The sequence below is a fragment of the Chiloscyllium punctatum genome, chromosome 12, assembly GCF_047496795.1.
Source record: "Chiloscyllium punctatum isolate Juve2018m chromosome 12, sChiPun1.3, whole genome shotgun sequence".
Lineage (NCBI taxonomy): Eukaryota > Metazoa > Chordata > Chondrichthyes > Orectolobiformes > Hemiscylliidae > Chiloscyllium > Chiloscyllium punctatum.
In genome coordinates, this window is record NC_092750.1 from 34,484,535 (window position 1) to 34,502,203 (window position 17,669).

The window sequence follows — 17,669 nt, forward strand, 5'->3', positions numbered from 1 at the left end:
TTACAATATCTGCTTTATAAATCTATGTTAATGGATATTTCAAGACCAGATGCAAGTACCTTCTTCCAAAATGCAGCAGATCAAATTGAAAATACAACTGATAGTGTAAGCTAGAAATATTGCAGCTTAATAGAATTAAAAATCACACAACATCTGATTATAGTCCAACAGGTTTATTTGGAAGCACTAGCTTTCGAAGCACTGCATCTTCATCACCTGAAGGAGCAGCCCTCTGAAAGCTAGTGCTTCCAAATAAACCTGTTGGACTAACCTGGTGTGTGTGATTTTTAACTTCGTACACCTCAATCCAACTCCTCCAAATCAACTTTAATAGAGCTAAGACCCAACTCAGGCAGATCGATACGTCGGCGGGCTTTGCTTTTGATCGGGCTACTTGAGGTGAAAATCTAGTAACGCAAGTAAGAATGGAAATAGATGGACAGATGGCTGTGAATCCAGCCTCCTGCACCCGGGACACCGCCCTATTTTGAAGGATCAGAACATAAAGGAGGTCTTTAATAGTGTTATCCTTCATTCAGTTCATGTCTCCCTATCTCCAAATCAGTGAAAGGGAAACAACTTTCAAATACAATGACAAACACATTCCGTTTCTTCCTCAAAATTGACAAAGTATATTAAAAATAAATCAAGACAGGCTTTGTGAGGTACTATCAGGACAGATGCTGGATACTCACATTCTTACTGTATCAGTTGTATATTGTAGAAATGACAAATAAAAGCTATTCTACCTCTAAAACCGACAGAAATTGTGACTCCCCCTCTCCCAAATAACATCCTAAAAGATGACACGTGTGACCACCCAGTCCTGCAACTAATGGCATTTCCCATCGACAGGTGAGAGGATTCATTTCCTCTGAATCTCGAACATTATACTAATGATTTAACTGGAAAGGTGAAAATCAATTGAAAAGCGTGTTTAGGTGAATTAACATGGATAACCCTTGGAAACAGTTAAGAACAATACTGAGTTCGTGAAAGGATTTTTTGAAACAAACACAACTTACTGCATGGGAATAGACAAACAATAACATTTGGAACTATAGCAGTTTTATTTCCAACATTGAAAATAACTCTCCTCATAAATAGCCATTAAACATTAAGGGGTGGTATAACGATTAAGGTTATTCAATGAACTATAATCAAGTACTGTTCCATAGTCAGACCACCAAAAGCATACAACATAATACACTAGATTAAAGTTATCCACGGTTAAATTAATTGCAATGACATTTTTGTTACTGGCCTGGATTATATCTATTTTTGCAACATTGTACCGTTATAATTGAAAAAAATCCACTTTGAAATGTACAGCACTTAAGAGATGTTCAATGCATCGCTATAAAGACACGCTGCCAGAAACTGTGGTACCACAGAGACAAATATTGCCCTAACAAGATAGTCACCAAGTTACCATATTTCCCACGTATGCAAGTTCTACGCTAACCCAACACGACAAAAAAAAGTCTCCTGTTTCTTGGGAACGAACGCAACACAAACTATAAACCAATTCAACCCCCAAAAAATACCCTAACGTTTTATGACATGGGAATGGTGCGGTGCACAAGTGCTGTTTGTAACAATTTTACAACTTAGGTCAGTGCAACATTCCAGGGAACTGAACCACCTCCCTCCCCCGTCCACTCCCAAACTGTTCGGGGGTTGGAGGAAGACACACATCCTACAAACATTAGCAATGTCCACTTTGCGTGACATTCCACGGATTTACAAAAGGAAAACAAATTGGACATGTTAGATGACTACAATTGCAGCAAATCCATTAAAATGCAGATTTAGACAAATCTAATCTAAATATAACTTGTAATAAATACAATTTAAATCGCTGATTGTAGACGTATATACAAAGTTGGAATATTAGACACCAATAAACCTTAGTTTGCCCGTAATATATAGTTACCATACCAGCAAGTCCTCCCATTTTCGACCTGCAGTTATATATCTTTTATTTTGGAGACTAAAATATTGCAATGAAAGACGTTCTCTATGTTAATGTCCATCTGTGCTACAACTCTCCCAGTCTGTGCATTGTGTGGACTTAACTGGTTTAAACACACAGAAACCAGACTGCCACCACAGCGAATATTTTCTGCAAAATAAATACATGGCAAGCCAGGAATTAAACAATGCTTTTAAATATTAGAAGGCGACACAGGAACCCAGGAAACTTCTGTCAAGTTTAAGTCTCGGGGTAGCCAATGAGTGATCGTCAGCAGAGTTGCCTTTTTAGTGAAATTTCTGAAGTGTAAAACTAGATTGACACATTTATATCCAAAATTAGTTCACTTCCAGGTTAGGTTAGGTTGGGTTGGGCTGGGGGGGGAGCGGTGCAGTCCCTCTCTTTAAAGATCAAGAGTGTTAAGAGCGTTCACGTTGTTTCCATGTTCAGATCTCAGGGAAAATTTTATCTCGTAAATAGTCAACACCAATCATTCCCTCTGGGCCAGTCTGCACTTGGAGAGATATCAAGGCGGGGCCACTCTTGAGTGCACGTTGAGTGTTGATCCTAGTCTCTAGATATTTGACAATTGAACAGACCCGTCTCCCATTACTTTCTAATTCCATATTAGTCAGTGTTTGGCGTTAAATGCATTTTAAATGGATCTTCTGTAAAGCTTAAAATGTACGTAGTTTTGCAGTTGTCATTTGATTTGATCAATTTGCTTTCCATTGGCTGAAATATTAAAAGGCAGTTTGTGCTTTGCAGCCCATTCCTAGGATTCTCGAATTTCTCAAGGTTTCGCTTTCCCTCTGTAGCTACAGGTTTTCTGTGTTTGGAGGGGTACCGGTTATTTGCAGACAAACTGATCGACAACCTCTGTGCACTTTTTGCACTTGACATAGCAGCACCAGTGGAATTTGCAGTGGCAGCGCTCAGTGCGAACCGTCTTGAATTGGTCATAGCCCCGACCACAACACATCAGCGCACAGCCGTCCATGCCCTCCGAGGTCTTGTTGCACAGGCGGCCTTGCGTGCCCAGGGAGCCGGTACTTTCGTTGCGGACACAGTAATCGGGGCTCTGGTCGACATAGACCAGGTCCAGGGTGGTGGGTGGGTTGAAGCGGCTGTTCACCTGTACCAGTTTGCCGCGGCCATTCAACCTCATGGCTGTGGCGCTGTCATATTTCTCCTTGAGCGCATCGCCAACCTTGCGGAAGTCAGCTAACTGTAACCAGCAGGTCTTCAGGCTGCAAGAACCCGACACGCCGTGGCATTTACAGGCCACATCCGCTAAGTTATAGACCATCTGGAAGAAACAGCAGAGAGGAAGGTGTTAACGTAAAGGGGAAAGCAGAGTTCAAGAAACAGTTCCTTTCCACCGCTTCACAACCCAGGGACTGTGACAGGACTGGCCAGACTCTGTCCCCACCAAACTCCACACACTTTCAGTAGCCCCAACCCTCACCCGGCTGAAAGACTCTGAAACACCTCTACTCCACATCCCTTAGATTCTCACCCCCACCTACCCACTCATTCAAGGGTATCCACTCTATCAACACCACATGCTCCGCAGGTCAATTCATGCTGAATATTGATTGGGGGTGGTGGTGAGACACCACCCCCACCCACCCCAGAAACATAATGAGATGTTGATTGACATCCATTAAACAAAATCACAGATCTATATAGCAATTCCAAATGGGAGGTGTTGTCAGTACAGAGAGTGGGACTTGTGCCCCTCAGTTGGAAGGGATCACATTCCCAGGAGCTACTAGACAAACCACTTGGTCAGCAGCTGGAGCAGTCCCAAAAGCTCCAAAACTGCACCCCCTCCCCCACAAAACCTGAAGCCCTGACACCATGACCCAAGTAAGTAATTGGTTTTGTGTGGGGAAACATCAGCTAGCCCAGCAGCAAGGGGTGTGAGGGAGGCAAGTTTTGGTGAAAAAGGTGGGTCAGTATCTGGAGGTAATGTCCTCAACACATACAGTACAGGGCAGCCCTTGAAGCACACATGCATGTTCTTTTCCATTTTTTAAAGCAATCTAGTTAAAAGGACACACCCAGTCCAGCCAGAGCCCAGGCAAAAAGACAGTTGATTTAAGAATGCAAACATAATATCTGGTTTCTTAACATTCCTCAACTGGCCATTAATAGCTTTTCAAAAATGATGTGTGTCAATTGCTTTATGGGGAAGGGGTCAGGGGCGAGCTGAAAAGTAGTGGACTAATCACCCATCATATTTTATGTACTGCACCTCCACCCCCTGGCCAAAAACAGACCGGGCGGAGGACTGCAAAATTCAGACCCTAAGAAACATACTTCCTACGTAAAATTTCTACCTAGTCTCTGTCACCTCAATCCTACTGACTTTCAGACAGACCCAGTCCTACAGACTTTGACACTCAGGAGATAGGTATTTAAAATTCCCAGAATCTTCTGAAAACTGAATTCAAACTGCAATTCTGACTGACACAACTCATACTGTCATAGGTTTTATATACGGCTCAGTATTTGGCACCGTCAAGATGTCTAATGTCTCATTCAGTCTTCGCAGAGCAAAAGATTATGAAAATCCAAAAATGCACTTCTTTATTGCAGTAATATTGATTGCGTTTTTAAAAATACTTTGATTAGTATTCTAGAAACTTGACTAAACCAATTTGTCACAATTACTGTCATAGATTAAAATAGTTCACGCACCAACCTAAAATAATTTTTTTTACATAATAATGAATGAACTTTAAATTCAAAAGGAAGAAAGTCAATTAATACTAGCTCTTCAAATTAGAAGTTAGTTGACCAATGCCTCTACTGAATCTCCTTCCAGCTCCTCAACATGTTTTAACACTTCGACAGAATCTACTTTCCCTGGGTGGATTATTTCAGAACTTGGCCATCAACTCAAGATTCAAATAGGTCCAAATGGGAGATTACCTAAAGTTACTGCAGTGAACAGCATCTGGAAATATAAATCCAGTAGTTTGAAATCTGTTAGGAATCTACATTTTAACAATCAGTGTTAAAACAGACAAGGTGCTGCATGAATGCATACACCAGTCAAATCATGTTGCATTACATTCGAAAGTAAGTGCATAGTATTGAACTGATGCTGTGTTAATCACAAGGTTAACTTCCATTATTACATGATGTCCCTGAAATTCACATTCAACAGAGGAGAGTGGTGCCAAAACATGAAAACAAGTACATCTCTCAGGAGGGAGCAAGGAAGAGTGATGTTATTAATGATTTCTTTAAAGCAGAGGCCTGATTAATTGACTAGTCAGTGATAAATTCCAAGGGGAACTGCAATTGCACTTTTAGCTCGACAACAATACGGTTTTAAAGCTGCAATACTGCTGGGTCGAAAAGTGACTGAAACAGAAACAGTTGCCAAGAGCTGAATGACAAAAACACTGCTGCCTGCATCTATATTAGCTGAATGAGCTTTGCTTCTACTGACATATATGGTCATTTTTTCAGTTATTCCCAGCCAACAGAAGTCATTTACAACAATAGTGATGTTGTTGTTCAAGGGACAACTTTAAAACAGTTGCATATGCACAATTCTGTACATTTAATACAAAAAAACGCACATTACAAATAACTATTGCATAAATTGATTTTAGAAATTAAGCTCTTGTGGAAATATTTAGATAGCATAGATTTCTGGTGGTCCTTTGGTCAACATACCTCCCACTACCAATGACATGAAACACTTCATTTATTTGCTGTTTGTGAGATTTGGCTATCTGTGAGCTGGTTGTTATGTTTACTATGATTAGACATCAAAAGTAATTTATTTATTGTGAAACACTTTGCAGCATCCTGAGGGAAACGTTAAAATGGTCGATTAATACAGGTTTTCAACAGCAATGGGAATAATAGTCAGCACCAGAGAACCACTTCAGCAAACTGCTCGTGAAAAGAAATGGGCCTCAAAGTTTTCAAACCTAAGATTAAAACATTTCAGGAAAATATTAGCTGTATCTAGATAATGCACTTGCCTGCATGTTTAGAAAAAAAATTGATTTGATTAGTAAACTAGCTGGAACTTTCTTGAATGGAAATTGAACCAGAATTAATATAAACAATGATTCACAGTGTGGTACTACAGAGGTAGATGAGCTGCTGCAGGACCAATTTTTTGCAAATCAAGGGAATAGTTATACTTTACTCTCATTCATTCTACATGTTTTGCATAGCTGTACTCCTAAGTCTAGGAAGACACTAGGAGGTCCAGTGACAAAAAAGTGCAAAGTTTTCTTGAATATTGTATCCCCAGGATATAACTTCTATGAGGAAAGAGTAAACAATGGAAATGGTCTTAACCATAATTAAAATAAAATTAGAAAGTTCAGTATTCATAGACTCAGAGCATGGAAAAATACAAAATTAAGGTGCTTAGTGGATACATCAAGCACTGTCTTTCAGTCAAATGATACCCAGTCTGGAATGATATTTAAAACATTTGAAAACTGAATTAACTTTCAGGTTGTCTCCCTTCTCCTTGTTGGAGAATCTGTGGAAAGGCTGGACTCACACAATTCATTGCTCAAATTAAGGTGGACAAGGAGGAAATTATTTTATGCCTGATTGTTTTATATGCTATTACTTTATTTCTATTCTATTACTTATCACTTTGTGCAATTCTTTTTTGCCATAGCACGGACATACCTAAATTTCAATTGCCCCAAGTCACAGTGAAAAGAACAAATGTGGCTCACTTCAAAATTATATATTATTCTCAAAATAAGAAGAGAATTTACAAAGGAACAAAAGACTAAACAAGTGGCAGCTAGAGTTAAACATTGGAAAGCGTGAGACAAATTGTAATAATTTCTTAAGGATCAAAAAATATGATTTATGAAGGAGAAAAAAGGAGCTCAGTATGTATATACACAAATCATGAAAGCTAGTGCACAGGTACTGAAATACCAATTAAACTTGGCCTTTATTTCATGTGAATTGGAAGACAAAAATAATGAATCAATGCTTCAGTTTTCTCGAACTTTGGTCATACCCCACCTTGACCACTGATTTTAGTTATCATATATGTTAGGTCAGGCTTTGCTATAGTGATGCATCTCACAGACCTGTTACTTTGACCTGATTTTTTCTGGGTTTTTTGCCTGCAGATTTCTGGAAAGACTAACTGATAATAGTGGAACAAAAAGAACCAAGTACCTTAATGAATAATAGGATGATTGCTGAACCTCTTTAACCAATGAGATTTAAAGACTGATGTAAAAACAAAGGAAGGGACTGAGAAGGAGGGTGAATTAGACTGGGAGAATTCCATGTCAGGAATTTTAAAAAAAACAAAGAAAAATTTCATTGGAAGAGAGGAAAAAGAGATTAAAATGAAAAATTAAAAGTAATACAATGTTTAACATACCTTAAAAGTTAAAACAAATTGTAGCTTCAGTAAATGACATTCCATGCTTATAACTGTTTAGCTCCTTGGTAAGAGGTTGACTTGGCAATCATTAACAATTATGACAACATTATGAGGCTGCTTTGCTATGAATTATTAGGCTTAAATTTCTCTGATGAGTTATTAGGCAATTAACAGAGAAATGCAGAAAATTTATCAAAAGCATCATCCAAAATATGCTATTTTTGAAATACTGTGGTGCAGTGCAAATCATGCAATAAATAGTTCTCCAGGAATCACTTACTAGTTCAACCCCCATTATAGTTTAAGCAAAACCTGACCCATTGATTTTGGAGGACAGCAGCACAGATTCACTGAAATGAAAGCCAGACTTAAAGGATTAAATTATAAGGACAGGTTGTATAAACTTGCTTGAGGTTTGATGGTTGAATTATGGCCTAAGAAAAGTTTTGAATTATAAGCAAGTTCAATAAGTTTATATTTTGGATAGTAAATTGGCACCATATCCATTCCTCGTCCCAACATATAAAATTATATTATCAAGGCCTAAATCTTTAATTATTAACCAATTTAGCTGTGTTATGAAAAACTGAAGAACAAAATTTAAAGCAATTGTTCCCTGAACTTCAAACAGGTTGTAATCATTGCAGGACAAACCTGCTTATATTGTAAGTAGATCACATCTTGCCCAAATGTGAAAATGCTCAGATCGATCTGGCGGTCTTTGTGACATAAATTTGCCAATCTTAACCTATGCTATTCATTAGACTTCAGAGGGTTTATTTTCACAGAGCTATATTTCCAAATATAAACAGTTGTTATTACAAAGTTTAAATATTTATTTCATTTGTCGAAAGTCTAAGTCTCAATAAAATTGCACTTCAGATTCAAGTATTCAAGCATTACTGAGTGAACTGATTTTTTTTAAGTGGTTAGCCTCTGTAGACTGAAACATCCTCAGATCTACTGATTAAAGACCGACACTTTAAAAATAATATCTTGCCCAGTTTCTCTACTGGACATGGAATAATTACTAACAGTACAGCTGTGAGTCAAACATCTAATGAAGCTGCAATTTTTTACTTTTGTGAAAATTCTAAATACCCAAGCTGCCTTCTGCACCTTCCAAAATGTCTGTATAACTCTCTGGGGACACAATTAATGCTGCTTCACAATCCGTCATGAGAAGTTGCACTTCTGAAAAGATGTAACATAACTTAATCATTTTTTAAAATTCTGAAACACCAGTCAATTTGCCAATTGGGGCTACATGTTTGCAAGTGGTGATTTTAGCTAATGTATGAACTTAGTACCTCTCCTTTGCTAGGTCAACACAACTGTTGTAACTATTAAGCTTGCAAGTTTAATAATTTCCAATAGGTACAAATTATTACATTTCTTGAAAAAAGAGCTGCACATGGAGCATTTATGTCCTTGTGCTTGGATAGTTGATGAGAATGGATTCCAAATGCTTGATTTATGAACACTGCATTACATCCCTGGGAATACTACAGGGAATTAAAAAGAAGCAGATTGTTTCCATTGCTCCTGGAGTTCATATTTACTGTGCTACCATAGTTCCCATTTATCATTTAAAAGTTTCATTAAACTGAGTTTTGTACCCAGATAAAGCACCTCAGTTTGATCAAATTGCAGTATCCAACAACCAATATGTAAAAATTCAACATCCATCACTTGTGTCAATCATTAGAAATTTGGAACTGCAAAATGTCCACATTAATAGAGAGCAGATTTGTGTTCTCTTTTGCATGCAGCAAAGTTGAATTAATGCTGTAATTTTATATTCAATACAGAAGCGGTCTCATCATACTGGATTGAAAAGGTTATAATAATAGCTTTCATATAATACATGTAAATCAAACATTGTCTTCTGTCACTTATCACATTTATGAGTACTTTGCCAAACTTGTGTTATTGAAGGCAGAAATTTGGTATTAATGCAAGTATTCACTTCTATTTGCAAGTAAAGAGTCCTGAATATCGATCAATGTGATATCATACTGAGTTACAATGCATTCACCATCTATTCAGGTATCTCCAGATTTTGGTGAGAACGTTTTGGCTGTGGTGCTCAATCATTGAGTGTATTCAAGAGAGAGATTGAAAGATTGTTAGATACTAATGACATTATGGGGTACAGTGATGGCAGAGGAAAAAATGATGAGGAGGTATATGATCAGCTATGAACTAGAATGGCAGATCAGGCTTGAAAGCTGCATGGCTTACTTCTGCCCCTTTATTTCTATGTCCATTGGAAGTCAATGACCCCTGATGAAGTGCTTTGTCAGGGTCCTTGAGAGAAGAAAATTGAATATAGCTGCAATATATCCATACTGTGAAATTTCTCAAAGAGATTTATTATCTAAAATAATATATTATGCATTATTAATTGCGTAAAGAATGGGTGTAGGCCAGAACCCACTAGACTCTAATCAAACATTAATCATTATCCTCAGGAAAGGAGAAACTGGAGATAATTCAAGAATATTCTACTAGTTCATGTTTTAATTTCTTATTTATTTTATACACAGATCTTAGCTAGCTTTGATTTATTTCTTAAATGCTTCTAAAATAGCGCTCAATATTGTGTATATTGAATTTTGAAGATGTAAGGAAACCGAATTTGAAATAATAATTTCTGCCTTAAGTGATGGATCACATGGAAAGTAGCTTATTCAGATTTTGTTTGGAACTGCAAGGGGTTCTTAAAAACGATGACATTTCTTTTGACAAATTTCATTCTATTTGAAGATTGGACATGTAACTTTAGATTTTTTTGTGAATTAGTAATCTTTCAATAATCAGGGGTTTCATTCCCATTCCCCAAACTCCACCCCCAGATACTTCCGGAAGCTCATAAACAGCAATAAGAAAGAAATTACAATAGTTACTGCTATATATTCATTGTTTGGAAGAGCAAACAAAACGCTCTTTTGCTATTTTCCAATGCCTCATTGAAAAGGAGCTCAGGTTATTTCATTTACAGGAACATTGAAATGTTTATATATTTTATATATGTATGAGATATAAAGCATATATAACATACATTCTATTAAAGCTACCATTATCCAGAATGGATGAACTCTCTTATGTCCCAGATAGAACACTACAACAACCTTGCTGTAGTTTGTACCGAATAGAAAATTAATTAAACTCAAGGAATCTAAGAAAATAATCCAATTAAAGGGTTGAGATGACCTAAACCATGAAAGAAAAACTCAAACCATCTTAGTCTTTTAAAGCAATCTTAAATTTTAACTCTTACAAAACCTTACTTATTTGCATATTTCAAATGACTACAACTAGGAGATAGTGAGGACTGCAGATGCTGGAGAAGTCAGAATCGATAAAATGTGGTGCTGGATAAAGCACAGCAGATCAGGTAGCATCTGAGGAGCAAGACAGTCAATGTTTCAGGCCCAGTCCTGATGAAGAGTTATGCCGAAACATCACTCTCCCACTCCTCAGATGCTGCCTGACCTGCTGTGCTTTATCCAGCACCATACTTTATCGACAAATAGCTACAAATGCCAAGTAGGTTATTTGTCAGTTACAAACATCTTTTTTTTAAATTGTAGTTACAAAGCAACTAAAAGAAATCTATACATGAGCCATTTCTACTCATTGGCTGAAAATGCAATTTTCAATTGACTCTGTATCTCTGTTACACTATTGGAGAAAGGGACTTCACACAAACTTTTATGTTATTATACAACTATCATACAATACAATTTCACTCCACCAGTCCCAAAAGCAATATCAACTTTAGCAATAATAACTTATTGATTAACTGAATATACTAGTAAGTTTGGGCTGCTTTGAAAAAAATACTTAAAATGACTGTCTGAAGTTTCAGATAAAGGCTAACTCCTATAAATACTCAAGACATTATTATACTTTAGTGTGTTATATTATTCAATAGAGAAGCATTTTGCCACTTAATGATAGATAGTAAAAATTACATATCTGGAATATAGGGGTTAATTTTGCAAATGTTTGCTTCAAGCAGGAATCATCAACACTTCAGGATGAGAGAATCGCTGGCGTGACATTTATTGCTCTTCCCTAGATAGCTTGATAAAGGTGGCAGTTGATCACTTTCTTGAGCCTGTGGTGAAAATATATTTTGTAGTAATTGGTGCAATTGAGTGACTTGGTAGACAACTTCAAAAAATAAGGTGTCAACCAAGTTGGTATGGGACAGAACTTACAGGCAAACCAGATGAGAATTGTGGGTTCTCTTGCCTAAAGAATATTAGTGAGTCAGTCCACCATATTAAACTATTTTTTTTTCTGATTTGCAGATGTTAAAAATCCCAATTCTCAAATGGCATGCTGGATGTTCTTTGAATCATTACTCCAGACTCCTGGATTGCTAATCTGTAACTCTGCAGGGTTACATTTTATGCAGGGAGAAAATCTTATGTAGGAAATCTTATGCATGCTCACTATGATTTCCATCCAGAATGGTCATGACATCATTGAGCTTATATCCATAATATCCCAATAAGCATTCCTGATCATTGACACTCCCTTTTCACATGCTCAATGTTTTACAATTAACATTTTGTGCATATCTTTATTTTTAAATTATTATTTTGTTCAAAATCATATCTCCCAACCTATTAGAAATCAGGGGCCTAAGAAGTTTAATTATGATATAGTGATACAAATAGGCACAGAAATGAGAAATACTAGTCTTTTGTCACTGACAAGTTTCTAATCATTGGCCTTGCCAGTGTAATAAAACTTTGAATAAGTACTAGAATAGGAAGAAAAGCATGATGTCAATGGATATAGTTTTTTGAAAAAAAGTGACTATTATGACAACTTACTCAAGTAAGCCTAGAGTTTACTTTATTAGCATTGGAGCATATCTCACTACCAAGGATTATGCCTGTCATTGTCAGCTTCAGACTGTATTTTTTGACAGCTGGCTATATGCATTAGTGCCCATGGAGACAAACTATAAACTATTTGCAACAGATGACAGGGAAATGTAAAAACATTTGTAATGTTCCATATGTTTAAATTTGAGCAAATTCTGTTCCTGCCAAAATCAATTCATGTTTCTCTACTTTTAAGAGCAATCAAAGCAGTGAGCTCAAGCCAGTGAAGAAGCTGTTGCATTTTAATAGTCTGCTACGCTTTTGCTCATTAGAAATTAACAACCTACAGGGCTGTATTAATTTCTATGGTTAGGTCTTGCAATCCATAGAACACTGCTGTACCTTTTATGGAATGTGCAGGCTTGTTTTATAATTTATCCTGTTGAACCTTTTTCTTCTATATTCCAACCCTAAGTTGTATATTAACCATTATTGGGAATAGCTGAACCAGAATTCTGAGTATAAGAATGTAGATAAAGTCATTTACATTATGACCTTTGTGAAATTATAAAAATCTCTTAGATTATTTAAATTAGTATTATTTAATTAAAGGCCCACAACTGAGCATACTTTATACTTAAATTGGCAAAAACTTTCATTTATACAATGGCCTGAAAATGTGAATGCTGAAAACCAACAAGAGATGCAAATTACTTACTTCCATAAAAGAATCCTGTCTCAACACAGGAAAAAGCAAGTTTCAAGGAGGGGCAGAGTAGATGAAGTTTTACTCTGCATCTGGCTGTGCTAAGCTGACCTAAGAGGGTCCAGTAGCAAAGTTGTTATGTTACTGAATTAGTAAACCAGAGACCTGAACTAATGATCCAGAACATGATCTCAGGTCCTACACAGAAGCTGGGGAGTTTAATTTTAATTAAATAAATCCAGTCTAAAAAGCCAACCTTAGGAATGGTGACAATTAAGCTACCAAATTAGTAAAAATCCATCTAGTTTGCTCATGTCTCTTTAGAGAAGAAAATCTGCCATCCTCACCTGAACAAATCCAGACCCAAAAAAATTTGTTGACTTTTTAATTGTTCATACAAACAAATTCTGCTGCTACATAAGTTAGCAGCATAATAGAAGGCCAATTATAAAAGTTTATTAGAGGTACTTACCACGTTATGGACATAATAAAACATTTATTCAAAATTTATGAATATCATTTGTTGTTATTTTTCTCCCATTATCCACATATTCTAACCTACAAGCAAGATATTCCTTGATTTGATGTGCAGCTTCTAATATGGGGGCAACAGTGACAGCAAATTTGCAGACAGCAAGATGCATCAACCTGTTAGTGAGACCTGTTTCAGGTGGTGTTACTTCTGGGAGAGATTTTAGCCAAAGAACTGGAGAAATCACTGTTCTTTGGCTAATGCTATGTGATCTCATGCAACTACTTTCATCTCTAAAATTAACAGGAGGACAATGTCTAACTTCTCATCTGAAGGACAGAACATCTGACAATGTAGCATTACCTCAATATCTCACTAAAGTCTCACCCCACAAATGGGGAATGAACTTTTTAATCTCTTGACTCACAGGCTATACATGGAGTTTAATTGATACTTTGAGATATTGTAAAATTGGTCACAAGTAATTGTGGAAAAAAAGTTATTTACAGCTAATTTTAAAAATGAAATCGCAAAGGGAAAGAAAAACTATATGAATATCTCTTCAATCTACTAATATATATTAATGTTCAATAAATTCAAAGAAGATAATATCACTTTACCCTTCTTCCAGCCTCGTTGTTATGAAGATTCATGAATGTCCTGGCACTATCATACGTTCCTTTCTGATAGATCTTCTCCCTCTCCCTGGCATCCACAAACTCCTTTGCAAACCGGTAGCCATATTCTACATTATCTCCACAGCCACCCCATAGCCAATCACGTGGTAAATCCTTGGGCCGTGCAGCACGACTGCAGCCACATGTAGCCAGCTCCCCTTCACGACAAGCACGGCTGATTGCATGCACCACTCCAGCTGCTGAGATCCCATAGGTGAACGCAGTCTCTCGGCTTCCTAGTGGGAATTATAAAAGGCTTCAATACAGCAGGGTAAATCAATCAACATTTCTTTTTAAAAACACGCACATTCAAAATCAGTCTGGTAATAATTCTTGCATATTATCATGGTTTATTGTGGAAGACCCAGAAGGCCCTCAGTTGTTGGGAAAATGAAATAATTGTGTTTAATACATGCTATACAAACAAAGGTGAAAACTCTTTCCATGTCAAAGCTATGCGACACAGATGACTGTCTCAAATAATTACAGTATGTCCCTGCGTTATATTAAAGAATATGTAGATTATTTCTATAGAATTAGCACATAATATTCGAACCTAGATCTTCTTGGTGAATTAAAGAAAAACAAATTGAAAATAAAACCTTAACAGAGCTTCTTGCAACTTTGCTCTAAAATTAATTTGAAAACTCCAACCATTGTATATATAGTTTGAGCTACATCATGAATAGTCAACTATGCCACGTGTTTCTCTTTTGAATACAACCAGAGGGCCAGACATAAATTGTGTTCAAAATGGTACCACTGTTAAGCAGTATTTTTTCATTTCAAATCAACACAGTCAATGCAGTAGGAAACATATTAGAATTTTGTTTTAAAAAATATTTGCTGTGATGAATATTTCCTTACATACATAAGAGTAATAATCTAATGTAGTTTTACTGGTGCAGGTGAAAATCAATCTAACACCAAGTAAAAATTTTAATCATAGTGATTTAGACTATCTGTCAGTAGCCTGATCTTAAAAACTGAAATTGACTTTTCAAAAGTCTACACAGAGCCAGTTACAAATTATATTACAGTACAGCAGTCAGTTTCTGAGAAAGTTAACAAAAACAAACTTGTAAAAGGTGCCTTAATTTTAAGAGGTTCTTTGAAGGCCTGCAAACAGGAGTAATTAGAAATTCACAATAGTGATTAATCTGATTTGGGGTGTGACCAATCTTGAAGATTTGGGGCTGCCTTCCAAATAGTATGTATGTAACACAAGTGCAAACAATTGCAGAAATTTGATTTGTACAGGATACAATTTGTATTTAAGATTCTTTGATCTTCCATTCAATTTCAATTGAGTTGCACAGGAGAGAACAGCATAACCTAGTGAAATCTCCTGCCTTCTGTTCAACGCTGTACCAAAAGTCCAATAAGAAATATATATGTCCAAATAACTGCTTAAGATTGATACAAGAATACATTCCATTTGTTACTAAAAAAAATTGTAAAGATTACTTGCCATTTTTCTTAATAAAGGTCTGGATTAGGTTTTCACTTGTCATTTTAAGAAGAAGGAACTTTGAATAAAGTGCTGATTTAAAGCAGGCAAGGAGCTTGTATGGTAGTTAAAGAAATACTTCAAGAGGCCACATAGAATCAGATACAGAAGAAATACAAAACAACTATGTAACTTAACACAAGCTAGTTTCTTTGCTTTTCACCCCAAGGCTCTTTGCCAGTGATTCTACACAATAGTCAAAGCTAAATTAAGAAAGAAAAGCAACAAAAATATAATATCAAAAAGTGTACAGAAGTAGACAGAAAATGATTCTAAGTCATTATATCATTACTTGCAAAAGAAATGAGCAATGGGCAATATATGTTCAGGTTTGTCATCAGGTCATGGTTTTCAGATTGACTTGCAATTTGTAGTAACATGCAAACAGGAATTGCAATTATTGCAGTTTCCAATATTTCAGTAAACTAGAACTATGGTGTCACTGGACACTGGCCAAGATTGGATAAGTGTACAATGGTTGAACGAGTGAAGAATACAATCCCTGCCCATAATGAAAAATGCTATTAAACCAATTTTACATAGGTTTGACTATGCTAAGGTTAATTAAGAAGAAAAAAATTGTGAACATTCAACTTAGTTCCATGACAGTTCTTTGAGCCTAGAAGTCAAGCCTGTCATAGTTTATAAAAGAAAGACATGTATTTATATTGTGCCTTTCATACCCTCAAGCCATCCCAAAGCAATTTACAGTCAATGAATTTCCCTTTCTGAAGCTGTGTCACTGAATGTATTAATATAGAAAATGCAGCAGGCAGTTAACTCACAGCAAGGTCCAAAAAAAAATGTGATAATGACCAGATAATCCTTAGTTTATGTGATGTTGTTGAGGGATAAATATTGAATGGAATTATAAAAAAAAGTGAGCAGACTTGAAAAATTAATAAATGTATTTGTTTGCTTCTAAGATTAAAAAATATTATATTCAAACATAAATAGTTTAAACTTTTGGCATTTTAGCATGGTTCTTCTCTTGATGTGGGTTATCCAAGGCCAACCCAAAACCAGAAGATGTAGCTGTCATTACCACATGTGTCATCCACGTCAACTTCTAAAAATTAAAAGTGCTTCTCTCAAATTGTGCAAAACATGTAGAATTAAAATGCTTGATGAGGTCAAACCCATTAAATGCATTGGGTTTTTAAACAATTAAATCATGAAGTGCATATCCCTGTTTGTTTTAGCTAACCAGTAACCAGTAACCAACTACGAGCAAAAGAGATTATTTCATCCAGATTTTACAAACATTAATACTTTTTCTAGCTACAAGGTGTACTTTGTACATATGGTCTTAGAATGTAACAGTGTCCTACTATTGGTGAGGTTTCTGACTGAACGAAATATTTCAATATGGCTGATGATATCTAATTAATTTGTTTATTATAAATATGATGGTAGATTACTTGTAGTTTACGTATTTACCAGTTCAAAATGTAGTTTTGTTTTAATAATGAGTTGCTGTCATTAAGATTTTTCTCATATGTGACTTCATGGAAAGATTAGTGATGATACAAATGCATCAGATTATTTAAAAGGAAATATAAAAGGCAAACTATCAAATAAAAATGAACAGGCTTTAGGTCATTCAAGCAGAAAAATAGTAAGGAGGTCTATTCAACAGGAATTGTATGAACAAAGGCAGATTTGTCACAAATTATATATTTCTGTAAAGCTATTAGAAAATGCAAAAATACTTGTACAAATGTATACATGGGTACACACAAACTACAATTTCTAATACAATATGCATAATTTTGGGGGAAAATGTACCTATCTGCATGACCCTGCCGAAGACAGATGTGTTATCAACAGTGCTGCAATTCCACCGCCGGTGTCTGAATTGATGTTGGCATTCCTTGATGCCAGTTTTAGCGCCCTCTCCAATATACTGCATGTGATCCCGGTACAACTGGCAAAGCTTCTTTTGGCCTTGAGAAAGCCCAGCCAGTTGGCTACACAAAGGCTGGGCTCCTATAATGTACACTTCTGGTATTTGAATGGGATTCATGGCTAAAGACCTGAAGTGGGGAAAAGAAAAAGTTTAGGAAAAGATGTCTTCT

The 17,669-nt window shown here is 36.2% G+C and overlaps 1 protein-coding gene across 1 annotated transcript in view; it reads right to left on the reverse strand.

The window, feature by feature from the left end:
• Positions 1–1,051: 1,051 nt before the first annotated feature.
• The window catches only part of wnt5a (wingless-type MMTV integration site family, member 5a), a 28,426-nt gene continuing 11,808 nt past the window's right edge, over positions 1,052–17,669 (reverse strand). Inside the window, exons 3-5 of the mRNA XM_072582311.1 lie at positions 17,380–17,627; positions 14,025–14,317; positions 1,052–3,284 (exon numbers count right to left, since the gene is read on the reverse strand). Coding sequence (XP_072438412.1) covers positions 2,826–3,284; positions 14,025–14,317; positions 17,380–17,627 — 1,000 coding nt within the window. The 3' untranslated portion in view covers positions 1,052–2,825. The remainder of the gene's footprint in view (positions 3,285–14,024; positions 14,318–17,379; positions 17,628–17,669) is intronic.